The sequence below is a fragment of the Oncorhynchus gorbuscha genome, linkage group LG01 (genome assembly GCF_021184085.1).
Source record: "Oncorhynchus gorbuscha isolate QuinsamMale2020 ecotype Even-year linkage group LG01, OgorEven_v1.0, whole genome shotgun sequence".
Classification (NCBI taxonomy): domain Eukaryota; kingdom Metazoa; phylum Chordata; class Actinopteri; order Salmoniformes; family Salmonidae; genus Oncorhynchus; species Oncorhynchus gorbuscha.
In genome coordinates this window covers 13,889,074-13,914,928 of record NC_060173.1, presented here as the reverse complement: position 1 = coordinate 13,914,928, position 25,855 = coordinate 13,889,074, and the positions used below count along the sequence as shown (strand labels likewise).

General features: G+C 44.3%; 1 protein-coding gene across 5 annotated transcripts in view; it reads left to right on the top strand.

The window, feature by feature from the left end:
- LOC124033389 (kinesin-like protein KIF21A) overlaps positions 1-24,651 on the top strand; it is a 63,120-nt gene extending 38,469 nt beyond the window's left edge. For 2 of the 5 annotated variants that reach the window (XM_046345416.1, XM_046345431.1), the window contains 20 exons: positions 2,164-2,363; positions 2,574-2,681; positions 3,225-3,293; positions 3,800-3,948; positions 4,132-4,276; positions 4,648-4,842; positions 5,019-5,120; positions 5,420-5,585; positions 7,661-7,681; positions 8,529-8,586; positions 8,680-8,734; positions 11,775-11,986; positions 12,725-12,847; positions 19,252-19,388; positions 19,494-19,668; positions 19,954-20,118; positions 20,405-20,522; positions 20,955-21,125; positions 21,528-21,727; positions 22,592-24,651. In XM_046345416.1, coding sequence (XP_046201372.1) covers positions 2,164-2,363; positions 2,574-2,681; positions 3,225-3,293; positions 3,800-3,948; positions 4,132-4,276; positions 4,648-4,842; positions 5,019-5,120; positions 5,420-5,585; positions 7,661-7,681; positions 8,529-8,586; positions 8,680-8,734; positions 11,775-11,986; positions 12,725-12,847; positions 19,252-19,388; positions 19,494-19,668; positions 19,954-20,118; positions 20,405-20,522; positions 20,955-21,125; positions 21,528-21,727; positions 22,592-22,685 — 2,663 coding nt within the window. In that variant the 3' untranslated portion in view covers positions 22,686-24,651. The remainder of the gene's footprint in view (positions 1-2,163; positions 2,364-2,573; positions 2,682-3,224; positions 3,294-3,799; positions 3,949-4,131; positions 4,277-4,647; positions 4,843-5,018; positions 5,121-5,419; positions 5,586-7,660; positions 7,682-8,528; positions 8,587-8,679; positions 8,735-11,774; positions 11,987-12,724; positions 12,848-19,251; positions 19,389-19,493; positions 19,669-19,953; positions 20,119-20,404; positions 20,523-20,954; positions 21,126-21,527; positions 21,728-22,591) is intronic. The other 3 variants (XM_046345437.1, XM_046345442.1, XM_046345423.1) reach the window with 2 other exon arrangements.
- The last annotated feature ends 1,204 nt before the right edge of the window (positions 24,652-25,855 follow it).

Sequence of the window (25,855 nt, the reverse complement as noted above, 5' to 3'; positions counted from 1 at the left end):
ATGAAACCTGCTCCAGAGCGCTCAGGTCCTCAGACTGGGGCGAAGGTTCACCTTCCAACAGGACAACCACCCTAAGCACACAGCCAAGACAATGCAGGAGTGGCTTTTGGCCAAGTCTCAATGTCCTTGAGTGGCCCAGCCAGTCCCCGGACTTGTACCTGATTGAACATCTCTGACGAGACCTGAAAATAGCTGTGCAGCAATGCTCTCCATCCAACCTGATAGAGCTTGAGAGGGTCTGCAGAGAAGAATGGGAGAAGCTCCTCAAATACAGGTGTGCCAATCTTGAAGCATCATACCCAAGAAGACTCAAGGATGTAATCGCTACCAAATGTAGCGATTACATCCATGTGAATACTTATGTAAATGTGATATTTCAGTATGGGAAAAAATAAATACAAATGAATCCAAAAGTGTCTAAAAACCTGTTTTTGTTTTGTCATTATAGGGTATTGTATATAGATTGATGAGGGGGAAAATGATTTAATCCATTTTTAAAATAAGGCTGTAACGTAGAAAAATGTGGAAAAGGAGAAGGGGTCTGAATATTTTCCCAAATGCTCTGTATTTTCATTGATAAATCAGAGGCATATTATATTTGTGTGGTAGTGAACGCTCCTGCCTGGATAACACCCCTCCATTCACCTTTTATAGCAATGAAAACACCCTCATTTGCTCTATGATTTGGATATGATGAAACTGGGCCATGATGGTGCCTAAAAGAAAGCGCAATGTCAAATTTGATCCCAGCTGTGTAGAGGTGTGTAGGGGGGTGTAGAGGTGTGTGTGTGTGTGTACGGGTTGGTAGAGGTGGGTAGGGGGGTGTAGGGGTGGTTAGAGGTGTGTGTGTAGGTGTGTGCAGGGGTGTGTGTAGGGGGTGTAGAGGTGTGTGTGTGTGTGTGTGTGTGTGTGTGTGTGTGTGTGTGTGTGTGTGTGTGTGTGTGTGTGTGTGTGTGTGTGTGTGTGTGTGTGTGTGTGTGTGTGTGTGTGTGTGTGTGTGTGTGTGTGTGTGTGTGGTGTGTACGGGTGGGTAGAGGTGTGCAGGGGTGTGTGTAGGGGTGTGCAGGGGGGGTAGAGGTGTGTAGAGGGTGTGTAGAGGGGTGTAGGGGTGTGTAGGGGGGTGTGTAGAGGTGTGTGTGTAGGGGGGTGTAGAGGTGTGTGTAGAGGGGTGTGTGTGTAGGGGGTGTAGAGGGTGTGTAGAGGGGTGTGTGTAGGGGGGTGTGTAGAGGTGTGTGTAGAGGGGTGTAGAGGTGTGTGTAGAGGGGGTGTGTAGAGGTGTGTGTAGAGGGGTGTAGAGGTGTGGGCAGAATGTTACAGTGACTTCTCCAAACTAAACATCCGTGCTGCCTAGCAAGTGACAAACACTGGTTGCGTTTTCTACAAGATTGATTGTCCTTTTGAATAATTTAAAAAGAAATGTTAGAACCCATACTTCTTTGCATAAGACAACTTGTTGTTCATTATATTGTTTGTCAATACATGATTGTGTTTCTATCTCCTGCCTTGGTATAGGCTCTGAAATGAAATGGGCTATGATGTCATGCACCTAATCCTATCACACATCAAATATAGCCGTAATGTCTCATAGGGTCAAGGCTACCGGTCTATTTACTTTCCTGTATGCTTGGCTATTGAATGGGGGATTTTGATAAATGGTAGACTACTATTTGTTGTGTAGCAGGAATCATTTAAACCAGTTATGTCAGAAAGGGAGAGACGTCCTGTGATATGCGTGGAGATGTGCACACTTATCTGCCAGGTTCAAAATGTAGAACTACCAACATTTGCAGGAAAACTGGTGCAGGCAAGGTTTAGAGTATATTTGCAAGCACCTTGAGTAAATGGGGCGGCAGGGTAGCCTACTGGTTAGAGCGTTGGACTAGCAGCCGAAAGGTTACAAGTTCAAATCCCCGAGCTGACAAGGTACAAATCTGTCATTCTGCCCCTGAACAGGCAGTTAACCCACTGTTTTCATTGAAAATAATAATTTGTTCTTAACTGACTTGCCTAGTTAAATAAAGGTAAAAAAATAAATAAAAATAAGACCCCTGGTGAACAGCTGACCAATAGGATCAGGTGTGAAGGATTACAGCAGGGCAGGAGCATTCCTTGGGTGAAAAAATGACCCTTTTGTCTCTGGTCCCCCCTCCCCCCCTCCCTTAGGCTCAGTGGAGACGTGCAGCGACGATAAGGCTAAGAAGATCAAGCAGGAGTACGAGAAGAAGCTGAGCATCATGAACAAGGAACTACAGAAGCTACAGTCAGCCCAGAAGGAACACGCACGCCTGCTCAAGAACCAATCCAAGTACGAGACACAGCTGAAGAAGCTCCAACTGGACGTCACAGAGATGAAGAAGACAAAGGTATCAAGAAGACGAACGATACGACACTGTTAACCACTGTGAGGTGTTAATGTTTGTTGGTACTGCATTGATACTGTACTGATATTGATGGGAGGACTCGGCCGGAATGAAGTCGAACAGGGTCCGCTGCCGAGTTCCATCGCTCCACTATGAATGTTAAGTAATTCAAGACTGATATTGATGTAAATGTGAATGTGCTGTATTGTGCAGGTTCGTCTGATGAAGCAGATGAAGGATCAGCAGGAGAAGAACAGGATGACAGAGTCCAGGAGAAACCGAGAGATCGCCACCCTCAAGAAGGACCAGCGCAAACAGGAGGTGAACCATAGGACCGTAGCTTAGTTTGTCAGGCTTGGAGCTGAACGGGCCTCTTCATCATGCTGACCCAAACTGTTTTCTTATAGCTCGTTATCCAGTGACTATAAAGTTGTAGCAGTTTCACCATTTAAGTGTTCCAGCTTTAAGCACCTGCTAATGCAACTTACTGCCTCTGGTGTTACTGAATGCCATGTTGATGCAACTTACTGCCATTACTGAATGCTGTGCTAATGCAACTTACTACTACTGGTGTTACTGAATGCCATGCTAATGCAACTTACTGCTACTGGTGTTACTGAATCCCATGCTAATGCAACTTACTGCAACTTACTACTACTGGTGTTTACTGAATGCTGAATCCCATGCTAATGCAACTTACTACTACTGGTGTTACTGAATCCCATGCTAATGCAACTTACTACTACTGGTGTTACTGAATCCCATGCTAATGCAACGTACTGCTACTGGTGTTACTGAATCCCATGCTAATGCAACTTACTGCTACTGGTGTTACTGAATGTCATTGATATGTGTGTTTCACAGCACCAGCTGAAGCTCCTAGAAGCCCAGAAGAGACAACAGGAGCTCATTTTGCGCAGGAAGACTGAGGAGGTGAGCAACACGTAGTAGTGAAAGGATGTGGTGTACAGCAGTGCTGTAAACTATACAGTTACACAATACTAGAAAGCAGTTACACACACATCCTGCAACAAATCACTAACTCTCAACTTGAAATGATCTAGTTGGATCTAATCATCTAAGTTCAAGGAATTTTGAAGTTTATTCTAGGACCAGAAACTAAAAGCTTTTTCCCCCAAATTCTGTTGTAACCTTTGGTACCTGGAATAGGATATTCGCCTGGGAACGGAGGTTGTAGGAACCATTGGTCAGGGTCAGAGAGCAGAGGTACAGCGAGAGTAGACTGTCAATGATAGCATTGGTTCATAAGAGTTCAACACGTCCTGAAAATCACTGATAACAAGAAACATGGCAGTTGTGTAAATAAAATATAAAGCTCATACTATTCTATTAAGTTCAGCAAACTTCAGCATCAGGCGGTGGTGATCCTGGTGTTCGATGATTGTCGACTTACGTGTGTGTGTGTGTCTCTGTGTCAGGTGTCTGCTCTGAGGAGACAGGCCAGGCCTATGTCTGGTAAGGTGACCAGCAGGAAGGTGAGTCTCCCAGAGCCCCTCCAAGACTCCTCCCAACGACCCCCCTCAGGACGCCTGCAGTCCTCTGGCTCCACCGCCACCAACGGAACCAGGTGGGGACTGGACAACAGGTCACTGCAGTGCTGTTTTGTGTGTTTAAGTTTCTGTATTACACTGCATGGTGTTTATGTAGAGCAATCAGTATGGCTTTTACAGCTTCTAGCGAGAGAACATGAGACTTGCATGCAACTACAGTGTACGTGCCTCAAAAGTGTGTGTGTGTGTGTGTGTGTCAGGTCCTACTACAGGCGGTCAACAGGCATATATTCCACCAGAGTGGCCAGGGTGAAGTGGCAGTCTCTGGAGCGTCGTATCTCTGATGTCATCATGCAGAGGATGACCATATCCAACATGGAGTCTGAAATGAACCGCCTACTCAAGGTAAACATGAACTGCTGGTAAACATGAACTGCTGGTAAACATGAACTGCTGGTAAACATGAACTGCTGGTAAACATGAACTGCTGGTAAACATGAACTGCTGGTAAACATGAACTGCTGGTAAACATGAACTGCTGGTAAACATGAACTGCTGGTAAACATGAACTGCTGGTAAACATGAACTGCTGGTAAACATGAACTGCTGGTAAACATGAACTGCTGGTAAACATGAACTGCTGGTGAATATTGTTTACATATGGTATGATACTTACTATGTTAACCTAAATTAGCCGTGTTAGCATTAACATTAATATTGAAAACGTTGGCTAACTCTCTCTTCTCCCCCCTCAATCGTTCTTCCCTCCTCCACAGCAACGTGAGGAGCTGACCAAGCGGAGGGAGAAGGTGACCAGAAAGAGGGACAGGCTGGCGGGGGAGGGGCCTGAGGCTGAAAAGGCGGTGCTTCCCCTCAACGAGGAAGTGGATGCCGTGGTTGCCAACATCGACTACATCAACGACAGCATCGCTGACTGCCAGGCCAACATTATGCAGATGGAGGAAGCCAAGGTGACACACGCGCACAGACAGGCGCAAATGCGCGATCGCAGATGCACACACAGGCACGCACGTACAGGCACACGCGCGCAGACCCGCAGGCGTGCGCGCAGACGCACACAGGAAGGTGATTGGGCTGATATTAGGCAGTTTTTTATACACTGTGACCATAATATCTGCATTTACAGGAGGAGGTTGACACGGTGGATATTTCCGCAGTCATCAGCTCCTGTACCCTAACAGAAGCCCGCTTCCTGCTGGACCACTTCATGTCTATGGCCATCAACAGAGTAAATAACTTACTGCCGTTTACCTGTCCCTCCCTAGTTCCTACCCCGTCTCTCACACCATTGGTTTATCTGAGTTTAGTTTAACCCCAGGTTCCATATGTACCCAATTAAAGTCTGTTTCTACGATTGTTAATGTGTTTAGTTCTGTGTGTATATGCACAAGCACCCTCCTCATTGTGTATTCATCTTTTGTTTGTATACTGTGAAGTATTACACACAAGCATAGCTCTGATTGCTGACTTTTAGTGTGACCCATCTTATAGCTGACCGTTGACCTTTTGACCTCTAACCAATCCCAGGGTCTGCAGGCGGCTCAGAGGGAGTCCCAGGTGAAGGTGATGGAGGGCAGGCTGAAGCAGACTGAGATCACCAGCGCCACTCAGAACCAGCTGCTGTTCCACATGCTGAAGGAGAAGGCTGAGTTTAACCCCGAACTGGACGCCCTGCTGGGGAACGCTCTGCAAGGTAACAGCACTTAGCCACAACCTGCCAGCCACACACTGCAAGACGTATACAGATGTAAGATGAACAGGAAATGTAAAGCTTGTAGTGTATTCAAGATTTAAAAAGGCTTCTAAAGTTTGTAGTTTCCACTTTAAAATGTCAGACTTGATTTGCCCTAAAGAAACATTCATCATTTGGGGATTATTTTCCTGCTGTTGCAAACTGGCTCAAATTACGGTCCTACATCCTGTAGTTCAGTCCGAGGCCTTGACCCTGACCTACTCAGCCTTTGCCACTGGCAGTCCGTGAGGTCAAGCCCACAGCGCTAACAGGTCTGGCTCACCCCATAATTATGTAGGATTGAAGCAATAACTCAGCCAAAGTATCTAAGCAAAGGCATTGAAGTGTACCTGCGTGTTTGTGTTCACCTTGTCAGCACACTGATTTGTTGGGATGGCCTCCAGAAGCAGGGCTGGTGGCTATGGTCTACTGTATGATGATTTGGGCCTGTTTCAGTTGATGTTGCTCATTGCCTCCTCCTGAATAGATGCTGCTTTTAAAAGTCACCCCAACAAATTGTTGCAATCACACAAAAGTCAGTTGGACTAAGCAAGCCTCTGGGACCAAGCCTCTGGGACCAAGCCTCTGGGACCAAGCCTCTGGGACCAAGCCTCTGGGACCAAGCCTCTGTCGTTTTTGTGTTCCATTATTTATCAAGTTTGAAAACCCATCTGTTTTTGACCTTTTTTGTTTCATGGTTTATATGGTTATAGAGAGAGGTTTTCTGTTTCATGGTTTGTATGGTTATAGAGAGAGGTTTGTATGGTTATAGAGAGAGGTTTTTTGTTTCATGGTTTATATGGTTATAGAGAGAGGTTTTCTGTTTCATGGTTTGTATGGTTATAGAGAGAGGTTTTCTGTTTCATGGTTTGTATGGTTATAGAGAGAGGTTTTCTGTTTCATGGTTTGTATGGTTATAGAGAGAGGTTTGTATGGTTATAGAGAGGTTTTCTGTTTCATGGTTTGTATGGTTATAGAGAGAGGTTTGTATGGTTATAGAGAGGTTTTCTGTTTCATGGTTTGTATGGTTATAGAGAGAGTTTGTATGGTTATAGAGAGGTTTTCTGTTTCATGGTTTGTATGGTTATAGAGAGAGGTTTTTTTTTGCGGGGTTGACATTTTGTTATGGTTCCATTGAACCAGTATCTGTTGAGGAGGATGCCCTGACTGTTGAACAGTAGACCGAGCACTCATATGCTGTCTTTTCGTTTGTTTTTCATTATGGGGGAATGAATGTGTTTTGATTATGGGGGAATGAATGAATGTGTTTTTGATTTATGGGGAATGAATGAATGTGTTTTTGATTTATGGAGGAATGAATGAATGTGTTTTGATTTATGGGGGAATGAGTGAATGTGTTTTGATTATGGGGGAATGAATGAATGTGTTTTGATTATGGGGGAATGAGTGAATGTGTTTTGATTATGGGGGAATGAGTGAATGTGTTTTTGATTATGGGGGAATGAGTGAATGTGTTTTTGATTATGGGGGAATGAATGAATGTGGTTTTGATTATGGGGGAATGAATGAATGTGGTTTTGATTATGGGGGAATGAATGAATGTGGTTTTGATTATGGGGGAATGAATGAATGTGGTTTTGATTATGGGGGAATGAGTGAATGTGTTTTGATTATGGGGGAATGAATGAATGTGGTTTTGATTATGGGGGAATGAATGAATGTGGTTTTGATTATGGGGGAATGAATGAATGTGGTTTTGATTATGGGGGAATGAGTGAATATATTATATATATATTATGAATGTGTTTTTGATTATGGGGGAATGAATGAATGTGGTTTTGATTATGGGGGAATGAATGAATGTGTTTTTGATTATGGGGGAATGAGTGAATGTGGTTTTGATTATGGGGGAATGAGTGAATGTGGTTTTGATTATGGGGGAATGAATGAATGTGTTTTGATTATGGGGGAATGAATGAATGTGGTTTTGATTATGGGGGAATGAGTGAATGTGTTTTTGATTTGTGTGTTGCCTTTTTTCTGTTCCCCTGCCCATGGTGCCTTAATGTATACAGAGCTAGGTAACATGCCATTGGGTAAGTAACAGACACCAGACTCTCTCTCTCTCTCTATATATATATTTATATATATATGTGTTTATATGAATGCATGGGTCCCCCTCCTGGAAACTAACTCAGCAACATAACATGAGCAGGTGCATGAGGTGTAATGTCTTCAGGCCTCCCTCCATCTGTCAGCTGACCCTCCTTCTCTTCCTCCCAATGTGAAAGAACCCCTCTCCCAGTGTGTTACAGCCACCATGCCTAATAGTGTAGCACCTGCTAATATAACTACTGTACCTGTATCTTTAGAGAACCCCGCCCTTCACAGGTAGAACCAGGAAGTTTGTCTCAGTTGGACCCTGTAGGCAAACCATACTGACAGTCAGACTAATGATTCCAACTTTGTTGATCTCTCATAGCCCCTCACACCTGACCTCTCTTTACCCTCTCACCCTTTCAACCCCTGAGCCCTGTCAACGCTTCCATCTCAGTGACTGGACAAGGACCAGTTCTTTTCAGGACTTTTTCAAGCAACTTGTATAAAACGGCATGGCGCTGCGCTGACATCATCTGCTTCTTCTCCTTGTCCATTATCATCACATCTACCTTGTTCAATAATCTAAACCACATCTTGTTAACATCTGTTTGTAGCCAACACAGTACTAGCATAACCTTTGGTTCAATAAAAGGTTTTTACCCTTGTTCCATGTTTGGTTTGATAATAGGCAGGTATTTGGACTACTAGACAGAACTTCAAAAGTAAACCAACTGAAGTTTGTTGTTATTTAGTCATAACACACAAAGAATAATACTTGTCTATGGATGTTGTTTGGTTCTGACATACAGTACAACTGATATTTTTGGTCCTTGAATTTCACAGAGAACGAGGATGACAGCAGCAGTGACGAATCTGCCCAGAGTCCTGCAACAGAGGGACAGTCAGTATCACTCAAATTACAACAAAAAATAAATTAGTTTACATTTGACTTATGGTTTTATGGTAACTCATTCATTCCACTTCCTCGTTCCAGCTCCCTGGCATCAGATCTAATGAAACTCTGTGGAGAGACCAAAACAAGGAGCAAGGTATGATTATCAGCCTGTTAGTGTGTGTTTTACTGTCCTCGCGGGGACGTGTGTGTGAGGTCTTGTTTTACTGTCCTCGTGGGGACGTTTGTGTGGTCTTGTTTTACTATCCTCGTGGGGACGTGTGTGTGAGTTCTTGTTTTACTGTCCTCGTGGGGACCAATTTGTGTGTGGTCTTGTTTTACTATCCTCGTGGGGACACGTGTGTGTGTGTGTGTGTGTGTGTGTGTGTGTGTGAGGTCTTGTTTTACTGTCCTCGTGGGGACGTGTGTGTGAGGTCTTGTTTTACTGTCCTCGTGGGGACGTGTGTGTGAGTTCTTGTTCTACTATCCTCGTGGGGACAAATTTGTGTGTGGACTTGTTTTACTATCCTTGTGGGGACACGTGTGTGTGTGTGTGTGTGTGTGTGTGTGTGTGTGTGTGTGTGTGTGTGTGTGTGTGTGTGTGTAATAATATATGCCATTTAGCAGACGCTTTTATCCAAAGCGACTTACAGTCATGTGTGCATACATTCTACGTATGGGTGGTCCCGGGAATCGAACCCACTACCCTGGCGTTACAAGCGCCATGCTCTACCAACTGAGCTACAGAAGTGTGTGTGTGAGGTCTTGTTTTACTGTCCTCGTGGGGACGTGTGTGTGAGGTCTTGTTTTACTGTCCTCGTGGGGACGTGTGTGTGTGAGGTCTTGTTTTACTGTCCTCGTGGGGACGTGTGTGTGTGAGGTCTTGTTTTACTGTCCTCGTGGGGACGTGTGTGTGTGAGGTCTTGTTTTACTGTCCTCGTGGGGACGTGTGTGTGTGAGGTCTTGTTTTACTGTCCTCGTGGGGACAAATTTGTGTGTGGTCTTGTTTTACTATCCTCGTGGGGACACGGGTGTGTGTGAGGTCTTGTTTAACTATCCTCGTGGGGACGTGTGTGTGTGTGTGTGTGGTCTGGTTTTACTACCCTCGTGGGGACGTGTGTGTGGTCTTGTTTTACTATCCTCGTGTGTGTGTGGGGTCTTGTTTTACTATCTGTGTGTGTGTGGTCTTGTTTTACTATCTGTGTGTGTGTGGTCTTGTTTTACTATCCTCATGTGTGTGTGTGTGGTCTTGTTTTACTATCTGTGTGTGTGGTCTTGTTTTACTGTCCTCGTGTGTGTGTGTGTGTGGTCTTGTTTTACTATCCGTGTGTGTGGTCTTGTTTTACTATCCGTGTGTGTGTGGTCTTGTTTTACTATCCGTGTGTGTGTGGTCTTGTTTTACTGTCCTCGTGTGGTGTGTGTGTGTGTGTGTGTGTGTGTGTGTGTGTGTGTGTGTGTGTGTGTGTGTGTGTGTGTGTGTGTGTGTGTGTGTGTGTGTGTGTGTGTGTGTGTGTGTGTGTGTGTGTGGTCTGGTTTTACTATCCTCGTGTGTGTGTGTGGTCTTGTTTTACTATCCTCGTGTGTGTGTGTGGTCTTGTTTTGCTGTCCTCGTATGTGTGTGTGTGTGGTCTTGTTTTACTATCCTTGTGTGTGTGTGTGGTCTTGTTTTACTATCCTCGTGTGTGTGGTCTTGTTTTGCTGTCCTCGTGTGTGTGTGTGTGGTCTTGTTTTGCTGTCCTCGTGTGTGTGTGTGTGGTCTTGTTTTGCTGTCCTCGTGTGTGTGGTCTTGTTTTTTAATAATAATATATGCCATTTAGCAGACGCTTTTATCCAAAGCGACTTACAGTCATGTGTTCATACATTCTACGTATGGGTGGTCCCGGGGATCGAACCCACTACCCTGGCGTTACAAGCGCCATGCTCTACCAACTGAGCTACAGAAGGACCGTGTGTGTGGTCTTGTTTTACTGTCCTCGTGTGTGTGTGTGTGTGTGTGTGTGGTCTTGTTTTACTATCTGTGTGTGTCTGGTCTTGTTTTACTATCCGTGTGTGTGGTCTTGTTTTACTATCCGTGTGTGTGTGGTCTTGTTTTACTGTGTGTGTGTGTGTGTGTGTGTGTGTGTGTGTGTGTGTGTGTGTGTGTGTGTGTGTGTGTGTGTGTGTGTGTGTGTGTGTGTGTGTGTGTGTGTGTGTGTGTGTGTGTGTGTGTGTGTGTGTGTGTGTGTGTGTGTGTGTGTGTGTGTGTGTGTGTGTGTGTGTGTGTGTGTGTGTGTGTGTAATAATAATATATGCCATTTAGCAGACGCTTTTATCCAAAGCGACTTACAGTCATGTGTGCATACATTCTACGTATGGGTGGTCCCGGGAATCGAACTCACTACCCTGGCGTTACAAGCGCCATGCTCTACCAACTGAGCTACAGAAGTGTGTGTGTGGTCTGGTTTTACTACCCTTGTGTGTGTGTGTGGTCTTGTTTTACTATCCTCGTGTGTGTGTGTGTGGTCTTGTTTTACTATCCTTGTGTGTGTGTGTGGTCTTGTTTTACTATCCTCGTGTGTGTGGTCTTGTTTTGCTGTCCTCGTGTGTGTGTGTGTGTGGTCTTGTTTTGCTGTCCTCGTGTGTGTGTGTGTGGTCTTGTTTTGCTGTCCTCGTGTGTGTGGTCTTGTTTTACTGTCCGTGTGTGTGTGTGTGTGTGTGTGTGTGTGTGTGTGTGTGTGTGTGTGTGTGTGTGTGTGTGGTCTTGTTTTACTATCTTTGTGTGTGTGGTCTTGCTTTACTGTCCTCGTGGGGATGTGTGTGTGTGTGATCTTGTTTTGCTGTCCTCCTGGGGACGTGTGTGTGTGGTCTTGTTTTACTGTCCTCCTGGGGACGTGTGTGTGATCTTGTTTTACTGTCCTCGTGGGGACGTGTGTGTGTGGTCTTGTTTTACTGTCCTCGTGGGGAGGTGTGTGTGTGTGTGTGTGTGTGTGTGTGTGTGTGTGTGTGTGTGTGGTGTGTGTGTGTGAGGTCTTGTTTTACTGTCCTCGTGGGGACGTGTGTGTGTGTGAGGTCTTGTTTTTCTGTCCTCGTGGGGACGTGTGTGTGTGTGAGGTCTTGTTTTTACTGTCCTCCTGGGGGCGTGTGAGGTCTTGTGTGTTTAGTCTTCCTCTTCCAAGCTTGTTGTTTTCTTGAATGTAAATATGTTTCCCCCCTCGCAGGCTCGTAGAAGAACCACCACTCAGATGGAGTTGCTCTACGCCAATAGTGACGCTGCCCCTGACATGCCCAGCGGAGATTTCTCCTCCCCCTGTCTCCCATTGGCTGAAACACCAGAAGAGGGCAGAGATCCTGAGACCCCCATTGGCTCATCAGTCAGGGACAGAGACTTTATGGCTCATTCTCCTGGCTTGGCCTCTAAGATGGGCAGCATGTAAGTCTGGGCCAGCTCGTGCTGACTGCTAACCAGCTACTTCCTGCATGTTCATAGAACTGCTGCTTAATCTGTTTTCAATTTGCCTGACTTTGCCCGACATGTTCTTTAAACCTGCCCTATTGGATTGTAAGTGTCCTTCCTAGGCCAGTAGAAACCAAAAACCTTATTCCTTTAGAAATAACACTAATACTACAGACAAACAAATGCATGCACACACAGAGACAGGCACGTGATTATAAGGCTTGTACAGTATGATCATGCAGGTCTCATGTTCTCTCGCTAGATGTTATGCTCCAACTGCAATAGCCCTATGTTAACTTTCCACAACAATAACAGCTTCATCTTTTAACATTTAACTCTGAGTTAATAATTCTAACCAGTAGTGCACAGTAGCTTTCTATGGCTTGAGCAGCAATACCTTTTCTCTGAGTTGCTGGAGTGTTGGCTGAGAACCAATTCTAGTGGGACTTGAATTAGTAAGATGTGGAACTGGGGACTGATTTGAGTGTGACAGAGTATAGCCCTAATGCAACACCATAGTGTCCTGATGAACCACGAGCTCTGTGAAGGAGGACGTCTTTGTTGGGACTGAATGTCAGGTAACAGTGTGCTGTGTGTGTACTGCATGCTCACCGCCTCCACATTGTTTTATTTCTTATTTTGTTTACATCCTTGTTGTCCTTTTTGTTCCTTATGTTTTATGTCGTTGCTAATAACAACCAAACTAAATGTTAGTTCCGGCTCCATGGCTGCCTCCTCCTCGGGGGCGGAAAAGAGAGTTCCAGAGCCCTCGCCGCTCTCTCGCAGGAAGACCTATGACAGGGCACAAGCGGCGGCTAAGGTGAAGGAGATCAAACAGTAAGAGACTAGCGACGCTCTGGTGGCCGGAGGCCAAAAGCACATGTTTTCCCAACAGACCATGATATCCACCTTTCCCTTTTCTTAATTTCCTATCTCAGGGAGCATGTGGTATCTTAATCAACAAGTATCTGCCTGGTGTAATTATAAACTTACCCTGCCAAGTTCTGCACTGAATGTCAAGTAATGAGCTTACTCTTGGGAAATATAGCTAAATATGTTCCTATATCCCTCTTGAATGAGATGAAATGATTAACTTCTGTTTCTCAAAGTGATTCTTTAGTATTCCATTTTAATTCAGTGTTCAACTTGGCCCTCTCAACCTCTTCAAACCCTATAATGCAAATATGGCAAATATGATATATAAATCCTATATATTGTCATTACAGCGCTAACCAGCTGTTCCTCTCAAAACGCTTTGAAGTGGATGTAATCTAAAAAGCTAAAGGTTGGGGTGAGGGGAACCATGCTGAAAGCTGTTTCCATTTTGATTCAAACCCTGAGGGAACAAACGGTCTTTCCCGATCAGTTCTCAGGACCCCAGGTGATGAGTGTGCACAACTCAATGTTTTCGCCCAAACATGAAAAGACTTGTGCTGAGTCTCAGAAATGAGCGCAGAGCATCCTGTGTTTTAAAAAGCGTTCTAAAAGGCAGTGAAGAAGGGGATAGTTTCCAACAATGAAAGATGTTTATTTATTTTAGCCTGTACTATCTGAGGTACACTACTGGTCAAAAGTTTTTCTTAATTTTTTACACATTGTAGAATAATACTGAAGACATCGAAACTATGAAATAACACATATGAAATCATGTGGTACCAAAACAGTCTTCTGCTTATTATATGATTAACTTCTGTTTCTCAAAGTGAATATATGCTATACTTGAGATTCTTCAAATAGCCACCCTTTGCCTTGATGACAGCTTTCCACACTCTTGGCATTCTCTCAACCAGCTTCACCTGGAATGCTTTTCCAACAGTTTTGAAGGAGTTCCCACAAATGCTTGTTGGCTGCATTTCCTTAAGTCAGTAGGCCGACTCACCCCAAACAATCTCAATTTGGTTGAGTTCGGGGGATTGTGGAGGCCAGGTCATCTGATGCAGCACTCCATCACTCTCCTTCTTGGTAAAATACCCATTACACAGCCTGGAGGTGTGTTGGGTCATTGTCCTGTTGGAAAAAAACAAATGATAGTCCCACTAAGCACAAACCAGATGGGATGGTGTACCACTGCAGAATGCTGTAGTAGCCATACTGATTAAGTGTGCCTTGAATTCTAAATAAATCACAGACCGTGTCACCAGCAAAGCACCCCCACACCATAACACCTCCTCCTCCATGCTTCACAGTGGGAACCACACATGCAGAGATCATCCGTTCACCCACACCATGTCTCACAAAGACACAGCAGTTGGAGCCAAAAATCTCCAATTTGGTCTCCAAATTTCCACCGGTCTAATGTCCATTGCTCGTGTTTCTTGGCCCAAGCAAGTCTCTTCTTATTGGTGTCCTTTAGTAGTGGTTTCTTTGCAGCAATTCGACCATGAAAGCCTGATTCACACAGTCTTCTCTGAACAGTCAATATTGAGATGTGTCTGTTACTGTGAAGCATTTATTTGGGCTGCAATTTCTGAGGCTGGTAACTCTAATGAACTTATCTTCTGCAGCAGAGGCAATTCTGAGTTTTTCATTCCTCTGACGGTCCTCATGAGAGCCAGTTTCATCATAGTGCTTGATGGTTTTTGCAACTGCATTTGAAGAAACTTTCAAAGTTCTTGAAATGTTCCGTATTGACTGACCTTCATGTCTTAAAGTAATGATGGACTGCCGTTTCTCTTGGCTTATTTGAGCTATTCTTGCCATAATATCTACTTGGTCTTTTACCAAATAGGGCTATCTTCTGTATACCTTGTCACATCACAACTGATTGGCTCAAACACATTAAGAAGGAAATAATTTCCACAAATTACCTTTTAAGAAGGCACATCTGTTAATTGAAGTGCATTCCTGGTGACTACCTCATGAAGCTGGTTGAGAGAATGCCAAGAGTGTGCAAAGCTGTCATCAAGGCAAAGGGTGGCTATTTGAAGAATCTCAAATATAAAATATATTTGTTTAACACTTTCTTGGTTACTATATGATTTCATATGTATTATTTCATAGTTTTGATGTCTTCACTATTATTCTACAATGATGAAAATGGTCATTAAAATGTTTTTAAACTTTGGACCGGTAGTGTGTGTGTGTGTGTGTGTGTGTGTGTGTGTGTGTGTGTGTGTGTGTGTGTGTGTGTGTGTGTGTGTGTGTGTGTGTGTGTGTGTGTGTGTGTGTGTGTGTGTGTGTGTGTGTGTCCATGAATGTGCATTTCCACTGGGGGGTGTGTGTGTGTGTGTGAGAGAACTTGTACACTCTACACACTCAGTTCAAAGGCAACTGACCTCTGCTTATGTATGTAAACTGAGCCTCAGCCTCCCTGTCCATTGTACCAGCTGTGAGACGAAGAACTCGGACGCCAGCACCCCGTCTCCCCCATCCTCCCCCTCCACCCGTCCTCGTAGCCAAGGCAACGTATTTGTACGTCTGACAGGGTGTCTGGAGAGAGCAGACAGACCGCAGGATAAGTAAGAGGAAGACATACAGTGCTGTGATAAAGTATTTGCCTCCTTCCTGACGTCTTATGTTTTTGCACATTTGTCACACTTAAATGTTTCAGATCATCAAACTCATTTTAATATTACACAAAGATAACCCAAGTAAACACAAAATGCAGTTTTTAAGTGATGGCCTTTTTCCCTTAATAAATAACATTTTCCGAACCTCCTTGGCCCTATGTGACAAAGTAATCCCCCCCCCCCCCCCCCTTGTTAAGTCGTGAATTTACTGTGGTTAATCACATTTTTTGGAAAGCGGAGTTCAATTTCACCAGCCACACCCAGGCCTGATTACTGCCAGACCTGTTGAGTCAAGAAATCACTTAAATAGAACCTGTCTGACAAAGTGAAGTAGGCCAAAAGATCTCAAAAGCAAGACATCATGCCGCGATCCAGAGAAATTCAGGAACAGATGAGAAACAAAGTGATTGACATCTATCAGTCTGGAAATGGTTACAAAGCCATTTCTAAAGCTTTGGGAATCCAGCGAACCACGGTGAGAGCCATTATCCACAAATGGAGAACATTTGGAACAGTGTTGAACCTTCCCAGGAGTGGCCGGCCTACCAAAATTACCCCAGGAGTGCAGTGACGACTCATCCAAGAGGTCACAAAAGAACCCACAACAACATCTAAAGAACTGCAGGCCTCAGTTAAGGTCCGTGTTCATGACTCAACCGGCTTGCTTCTGAAGCTAAGCAGGGTTGGTCCTGGTCAGTTCCTGGATGGGAGACCAGATGCTGCTGGAAGTGGTGTTGGAGGGCCAGTAGGAGGCACTCTTTCCTCTGGTCTAAAACAAAATATATATATATATATCCCAATACCCCAGGGCAGTGATTGGGGACACTGTCCTGTGTAGGGTGCTGTCTTTCGGATGGGATGTTAAACGGGTGTCCTGGCTCTCTGGGGTCATTAAAGATCCCATGGCACTTATCGTAAGAGTAGGGGTGTTAACCTCGGTGTCCTGGCTAAATTCCCAATCTGGCCCTCAAACCATCATGGTCACCTAATAATCCCCAGTTTACAATTGGCTCATTAATCCCCCTCCTCTCCCCTGTAACTATTCCCCAGGTCGTTGCTGCAAATGAGAACATGTTCTCAGTCAACTTACCTGGTAAAAGAATGGATAAATAAAATGTAAAAAATAAATAATAAAGAGACTGGGCAAAAATGGTATCCATGGCAGAGTTCCAAGGCAAAAACCACTTCTGACCAAAAAGAACATAAAGGCTCATCTCACTTCTGGCAAAAAAAACATCTTGATGATCCCCAAGACTTTTGGGAAAATAATTTGTGGACTGACAAGACAAAAGTTGAACTTTTTGGAAGGTGTGAGTCCCATTACATCTGGCATTTCAGAAAAAGAACATCATACCAACAGTCAAATATGGTGGTGGTGAGATGGTCTGGGGTCAGCATGGTGGTAGTGTGATGGTCTGGGGCTGCTTTGCTGCTTCAGGATCTGGACGACTTGCTGTGATTGATGGAACCATGAATTCTGCTCTCTACTAAAAACATCCTGAAGGAGAATGTCCGGTCATCAGTTCGTGACCTCAAGCTGAAGCGCACTTGGGTTCTGCAGCAGGACAAAAAGGTTTTGGAGTGGGCCTAGTCAAAGTCTGGACTTGAATCCGATTGAGATGCTGTGGCATGACCTTAAAATGGTGGTTCACGCTCAAAAACCCTCCAATGTGGCTGAATTAAAACAATTCTGCAAAGACGAGTGGGTCAAAATTCCTCCACAGCGATGTGAAAGACTCATTGCCAGTTATCACAAACACTTGACTGCAGTTGTTTCTGCTGAGTGTGGCACAACCAGTTATTAGGTTTAGGGGGCAATTACTTTTTCACATAGGGCCATGAAGGTTTGGGTAGTTTTTTCCCCCTTAATAAATAAAATCATCACTTAAAAACTGCATTTTGTTTTATCTTTGTGTAATATTAAAATGTGTTTGATCTGTGACAAATTTGCAAAAAAAATAGAAATCAGGAAGGGGGCAAATACTTTATCACAGCATTGTAAGTTATAAGTAATAAGCATACATTTATAGTTAAGTTATACGCATTGAATAAGTAATGACCATTGCTTTTAGTTCAAAAAGTTAGTTATAGTCTATACAACAAATGTTATGAGGAAGAAGGAGGCCTTGGTCAAGTGACCAATCACATCTATTGTTTACAGGTATGCTGCACACATTAGGTAGGCTATGATATTGGGATTGGTGAGCTCTCTCTCAACTGCACATTAGGAGCTACATCTAAACCACTCATGACACTTTGTCACCTCTCCTCTAGCAAGATTTACATTTTAGAAAACTTTATTGCCCACAGAATTCCCCTGTCCTGTTCTAGATCACCTTCCATTTCCCACACCCACAAGAGATGATTGAAAATGTCAATCAAATCAAAGTTTATTTGTCGCATACACTGATTAGCAGATGTTAAAGCAGGTGCAACAAAATGCTATGTGTTGTGTGTGTGTATGGACAATATATAAGTAGGAAAAATACTGTATGTACAGCAGTAGTTATATAGGATGAGCTATGTCCAGAATACAATATGTGCATATAAAGTGAGTAATCGATTAGCTTAATTTCTCAGAGATCAAATGACATTTCAACAAAATGATGTTGCAGGATGTGGATAGAGGTGTGCTCACTCTGCTGTCTCCTGTAGTCCAAGATCAACAACTTAGTTTTGTTGACGTTGAGGGAGAGGTTATTTTCCTGGCACCACTCAGCCAGGACTCTCGACTCCTCCCTGTAGGCTGTGTTGTCATTGTTAATAATCAGGCCTACCGCTGGTGTCATCAACAAACTTGATGATTGAGGTGGATGAACAGAGGGGGCTGAGCACACACCCCTGTGGGGTCCTCGTGTTGAGGATCAGCGTGTGTCGAGGATCAGCGTGGCTGAGGTGTTGTTGCCTACCTTCACCGCCTGGGGTCGCCTCGTCAGGAAGGTAGTGATGATCTTGGAGGGCACTATTGTGTTGAAGGCTGAGCTGTAGCATAGACTCTGATTGGTCAGACCAGCTTTGAACAGTCCTTACCATGGGTGCTTCCTGTTTAAGAATCTGGAAGAGCAGAATGGAGGCGTGTTCTGATTTGCCGAAGGGGAGGTGGAGGAGGTCCTTATAGCCGTCCCGGAAGGGAGAGTAAACAATGATCAAGTGTCTTCTATCCACGTGTAGCACAGGACATGTGTTGGTAGAATTTCTTAAGCATTTTCCTCAGATTTCCTTTCCAATGATCTATTTTCCTTCTGTTCACATAGCGTGGATGAAGTCTCCACCTATGTCATTTTCTTACATAGTCACACGGTGTGCTTTATCTGGTGTGTCCCCACCTGCACAACAACTTTTTTTTTGTCACCCAACAACTTTTATTAAATTACAATTAAAGTTTCAAGTGAAAGTACTGTCATTGTAGAAGGATTGTGTTTATATGAAGGACAAAATGTTACTTTCAGCTCTATTGAAAATCTCTGCCAGTTGCGCCACCAACATCTACTTGTCTGCCCCGTGTCTCAGGCAGTGTGATGTCCTTTGTATGGTCTGTTCTGCTCTTGTTAGCCTGACTGTTCTTGTCACTTTGGGAACTTCGTTTTTTACTTTCATTTGCAGCATGTTGCTCACTGGCATGTAAATGTGTGCCTGCAGTGGTAGGCGGAAACCGGTCACCATTTTCTCTGACCCTGCTATTGACATCTGTGTGTGTCTGTCTGTGCGTGTGTGTGGTTTCTTCCTCTCTAGAGGGGTAATCAACCCAGTGCCCTCTTCAAAGGGCAGTCGGTCAGCAACACTACAGTGTGTCCACGTGGCTGAGGGTCACACTAAAGCGGTGTTATGTGTCGACTCTACTGATGACCTCCTCTTCACCGGCTCCAAAGGTCAGTCTCTGTCCACTTCTCTTCCTCACTTATCTTCATCAGCGGATCACTTTAATTGATCACAGATCAATAATGTCTCATGTCTTGTTGTTGTTATCTTTCCAGACCGTACGTGTAAGGTGTGGAACCTGGTAACGGGTCAGGAGATCATGTCCCTGGCAGGTCACCACAACAATGTGGTGTCAGTCCGCTACAGCTCCAGCCTGGTCTTCACCGTCTCCACCTCCTACATCAAGGTCTGGGACATCCGAGACTCAGCCAAGTGCATCCGCACCCTCACGTGAGTGTGGAGAAACAGAAACAGTGTCAACACCGTAAAGTCAACGCCATAAGAGGGTCAACACCATAACAATTATGGGGGGTACAGGCTACACAATATGACATCTGTAGCACCAGTATATGATTAACTTGACTCAATCATAACACCAGTACAAGTGTTACTACACCTGTTGTTAATAAAGACAATCTGGGGTTAATTACTTGACGATCTACCTGCATCTACCTGGATTTGTAGGTCATTTGTCGGATAGAATGAAGTGTTTAACAGATTCATCATATTCTACAGGTCTTCTGGTCAGGTGACTCCTGGCGATGCCTGTGCGTCCAGCACCAACCGGACTGTCACCATCCCGGCAGGAGAGAACCAGATCAACCAGATTGCCCTCAACCCCAGCGGCTCTGTCCTGTACGCCGCCGCCGGCAACTCTGTCAGAGTCTGGGACGTAGGAAGGTACGCTATGGCACCGCATGGCAGTCATTTTGTCAGAGCCAAGTCCAGAAAAGGGCTCTGTCTTCAGAACAATTCTCTCTTTCTCACTACTATAATGTGCAGATATTTGATAGAGGCTACGGCTTGTATTGAATGTCGATTCCCTTGCTGATCTGTGGTAGAGCTTGTACCTGTTCTCTCAGTGAGTGTTGCCATTCTAAGTTGTCTTTCTTGCAGGAACGCAATGCATCTCAGAAGATTTGCTATCATATTAAATCCCAATATCCTCTCTCTCTCTCTTGGTCAGATTTGTATCTACAGGGAAGCTGACTGGTCACCTGGGTCCAGTCATGTGTCTGACTGTGGACCAGAGCGGGAACGGTCAGGATCTGGTCATCAGCGGCTCCAAGGACCATTACATCAAGGTGTGTGAGGCTGGGTTATGGTGTGTGAGGCTGGGTTATGGTGTGTGAGGCTGGGTTATGGTGTGTGAGGCTGGGTTTTGGTGTGTGAGGCTGGGTTATGGTGTGTGAGGCTGGGTTATGGTGTGTGAGGCTGGGTTGTGGTGTGTGAGGCTGGGTTGTGGTGTGTGAGGCTGGGTTGTGGTGTGTGGGGCTGCGTTACGGTGTGTGTGAGGGTGGGTTCTATATTCATTGTAGAAAAGAAGTTAACACACACGATATCTCTGAATTACTTATTGTGTTGACCTTTCAGTCAGAGACCATTTTCTGCATGTTGTTTCATGTTTGCATAAGGATCGTGTTGGGTTTTGTATTTGTTTTCTATGTAATACGAATTAATCTAGCTGATTCTCTGCTGTGACTTGAGTACTGCTGTTTATGGGCTGTCTGTTTCAGATGTTTGACGTGGCAGAGGGGGCCCTGGGTGCTATTGGCCCCACACACAACTTTGAGCCTCCCCACTACGATGGTATCGAGTCCCTGGTGGTGCAGGGGGACGTCCTCTTCAGTGGCTCCAGGGACAACGGCATTAAGAAGTGGGACCTAGCCCGCAAAGACCTACTGCAGGTAAGAGATACAGATTGATGTTTATTGGCATGAATCTTGCCCTGGAGCCAGAACTGAGAGATTTCTTCTAGATGGGCCAGCTGCAAAGTCAGAATTGGCTATTTGTACAAATGTATGCAAACAAATGAGTTTTCTTCATTTAGGGTTAGGTTTAAAATGAGAGATTATGACTTTTCCAGTCAGCGACTTCCAGGGGAAGATTCATGACAATAAATGCTCATCTGTGTAACAGAGGAAGAAGTGTCACTGACTATTTTGGTGAATCATACTTTTGGGGAGGTGGTGCTTGAAGTGAGGGGCAGGTATTTTAAATGGAAAGTTATTTGATAAACACTGCTACCTGAAAACTAGTTGAATGGGAAACGGAGTCTGTATGTACTAAGTTGTCTGTATGTCTAACAGCTAGTGCCCAATGCCCACCGTGACTGGGTGTGTGCCCTGGGTGTGGTGCCTGGCTCTCCGGCCCTGCTGAGCGGCTGTAGAGGAGGGGTGCTCAAGCTTTGGCACACAGACACGCTGGGGGCCCTGGGGGAACTCAAGGGCCATGAGAGCCCCATCAACGGCATCTCCACCAACAGCAGCCACCTCTTCACAGCATCTGAGTGAGTCACAGAACCACAAACACGCACGCACGCACGCACACACACACACACACACACACTGTTAGAGCCGATTTGGACATATTTGTATAAAAGACCGAACATATGGAGCTCCATGTATATTTGTGTAAATATATTAAATATGAATGTAAATGATGAAATATTAGGTAAGTACCTTTATGATTTATATTTACCCGATTGAGATGTATTCATTTGTTGTTAGTGTAACTTAGTTTTTGCCCCCCCCCCTCTTGCCTATTCATTGTATTGTGGTAAGAGTGTTAGGATAAAGGCAGGAAGTTGGGCCTTCGGGAGAGGGAGTCCTTGCTAGATGCGGGAGCAGTATAGTTTTTTGACCATACAGACATACAGACAGGTCATAATATGTATTTTCCATATAAAGTCATCTATGCTTTAAGTTGATTGGAGAATCATTTATTTGTTAGATATAAGAAGAATAAACATTTTTGTTGCACCATATCCCTGGATTTCATTGAATGTTTGGCCGTTTGGAAACCTTGAGTGTGGACTGTATGCGTACCAAACAACCCCGCTTCAGGCTTGGGCAGTGGCTATGGCAAAGACGAAAGGAAGCCACTACACACACACACACACACACACACACACACACACACACACACACACACACACACACACACACACACACACACACACACACACACACACACACACACACACACACACACACACACACACACACACACACACACACACACACACACACACACACACACACACACACACACACACACACACACACACACACACACACACACACACACACACACACAGGGCCAGGATGCAGCCATTGCAGTGACACTGTTTTTCTGCTCTGTAATTTGATAGTGATCGAACAGTGAAGATCTGGCGTGCCCGGGGGGGACTCGACAGCACCTTGGAGACAACGGCGGACACCACTGACGAGGTGGCCAATAACTGAACATGGCTGTGACCTCCCGTCGTGACCCTTAACCTTGGACGCTGCTGACTAGCACTTTTACCTCTGACCTTTCACCTTGGAAACCATGGAAACCACCCCCCCAGCCCCCACATATTGTAACCATGAAAACTGTGCAAGCAAGGATTGGAATCTTATCTCAGCAAAAGTAGCTGTAGTCTTTCTCCAGAGTGAGATAGATGTATCCTTAGGGAAATGTATCTAGTCTAACCTGCCTGGCAGTTGCACTGACTTGTGCAGAATAAATTATCTGTTTGCTTGGTAGACATCTTTCCCTCTCAGCTCATATTAAGTATATAGTAAGCCCACAAGGGTCATATTTAGACACACACACACACACACACACACACACACACACACACACACACACACACACACACACACACACACACACACACACATATATATATAGAGGCAGATTAGGGTCTTTCTGGGCTGGGGGAGTTAATGAAGGTGAGTGGTGCGGAGAGGAGGAAAAGAGGATGGGTGGGCCACTGGGCTCTGTAGCTGGCCACTGGGCTCTGTAGCTGGCCTACAAGACCTGGACCAGGTTCTCCAGTGGCACAGCAAAGGAACAGAAGCACTGTAAGCAGAACCACTGTCCCTCCTTATCTGATATCAATGTGGCTTTATGTCAACTGACAAATCACCGCACCCCCTTAAATCACTGCTTGGTTTAAATGTTATTTTGCTTCGAATTCAGCTCCCACTTATTGTAGCTGACCAAATTGTGAAACTTGTCTTACGCTTGTCAACTGGATACACTAACTAACAATACTCTTGTAACCACTTGGAAAACGCCTTCAGTCAGTCACCTTCTGTCTGCTATCTTCGTCTTTACATGTAATCCTTACTGACTCTATGTGCAAATACAATGTCTCTTTGAGGATACACCGACTGTCTTCACTCACTCGTCCACTGCTCATAATTTATATCTATGTAGTAATGTACGATTCTCCACTTAATGCTGTTACCACACCCTCCCTCTAAAAGTTGTGAACTAACCTAACGCCTGTGCTGCTAAGTTGTTTGCTCACCTTTGACCCATAGAGGTCTTCTGTTCTGGACCCCAGGTGAGGTCCACATGGTAACCGTAGTTACGTACTGTATATAATAATGTAAAGCGTGAGGAGGAGAGGAGCCGTTTACCTGTGCCTGTACTGTAAGCCTCCTATCCTGGTCCTGGAAGTCCCTCGTGTGTGGTGGTTGTATCCTGTGTGCCACTTTTACTGCACATTACAACTGCCATATTTGTGATTGCTGTGAGCCAGGGCTGTGGTCAATACCATTTCAATTCCAGCCAATTCAGAAAGTAACACAAATTAGAGATGACATTTTTGTGTACTTCCTAAATTTACTAGATTTGAAATGGAATTGACCCCAACTATGGTGTAAGCTGAACTAACTGTCAAATAATTAATTGTATCTGCTGTCTGCTGGGACTATTGAATGTTAAAGGACAAGTAGCAGCAGCCAGCAACACATGATCTATATGTTAACAGTATTGTATGATGAAATCAACTGAAGGTTAGCATTGTTGATCACCAAAACTCGCTCCACAAGGGAATCTGAGGACCATAGTTCGGAGACGGTGTTCAAACAGCACTCTTAATGCTTTTGAACAGAGCCTCTCTCCCTGACCCTGTGTCAGCCTGTTATGTTTCCTGGTCTGAGTCTGAAATTGCACCCTATTGCCTATATAGTGCACTACTTTTGTACATAGCACTATGGACCCTGGTCAAAAGCTAGTGCATTATATAGGGAATAAGGTGCAATTTCAGATGCAGCCCTGATTCTCTTGTTCTGTTAAACTGTATGTATTAAAACCAATCCTGGGTTCCCCTCTGGGGTTTAACTGTAGATGGCCCTCCCCAAAATGTCTGACTCTGTACTGTAGCAGTTCTGATGTCAGATGCCTGGTGAAATAAATGTCATCCTTCAAAAACCACCCTATGTGTGGACATCTTGGTCCGTTTATTTTGAGGGAGGGTGTGGGGAGAGCACTGATGAAGTGCACTACAGGGATTGGAGCTATACTACTCACTGATCTACGAACCTGATTGGATAAGTGAAAGTAAGGTTTTTACCTCATTGCGTTCACCTACGTTAAAAAGCTATGCATACTGGAAGGGAGCAGGGTTTCAAAATAGCATTTTATTTTAAAAATACTAACCAGATGTATCCTCTAGATGGCAGTAGTGTAACTTGTAATTATTCAACAAGAAAGGCACAGAATGGCTAACTGTACATTGTAATGACCTCATTGCTTACAATACAATGTTGGAACACAAACATCCAAGTGAAAACTGTTATTTACTTGTAACTCATCCGGAAAATCAGAACCAAATCTCAGACTATTTTCAAAAATTACTATTGTCATAAAATAATCGGTACTGAACTAGATCAAGGATTGCTGCACGTAAGGGCTAGTTTCTCAGAGACAGATAAGGCTAGTCCTGAACTCAATGAAAAAACGGCCCTAAATGTTTCTAAGGCATGTTTAACTGATTGTATTTGTGATGATATGACATTCAATTTCAGGGTGTAGGTCAATATTTTTGAACTACAGAGTAAAGCAAAGGTCTCTGAATTTCCGGTTCCGTGTCTAAGTTTGTAGTATGCCCTTTGCAATAGAAATTGTACCGTAAATTATTTAACAGCTGTCATTTTGCTCATGATGATTTTATCGCAGAGAATACTACTGATTTTCAGAATAGAACACATTGGTAGCCTACGTGTGTGTTGACAATTGAATTTCTGGTAAAACAAAAATAAGTTAATAAATTAGTTATAGACTTAGGAATTAATACATGTTATAACCAATAGTTACTAGACAAAGTGTATAATGTTTTCAATTGAATGATCTGTATAGTGACTATATTTTTTGTCGTTGAAACGAAAGCTTTCTTACCCTACAGTATTTACAGAGCATGTTGACTTAAGTGCATAATGCCCTTCAGAACCATGGGCAGAGGCGATAGGGGAGTTCCCAAATTCAGCACCGCAGAACATCCGATAGCGACGAGCTGCAGCCCCATCCCTTGTGTCGGGCATGACCCCCAAAACATAAACTCCAGATTATGGCTTTAAAGTAATAAAAGTAATGAACGTGTTTTAATGTAAATGGCAGATTGGATCAAGCCATTCTGTCT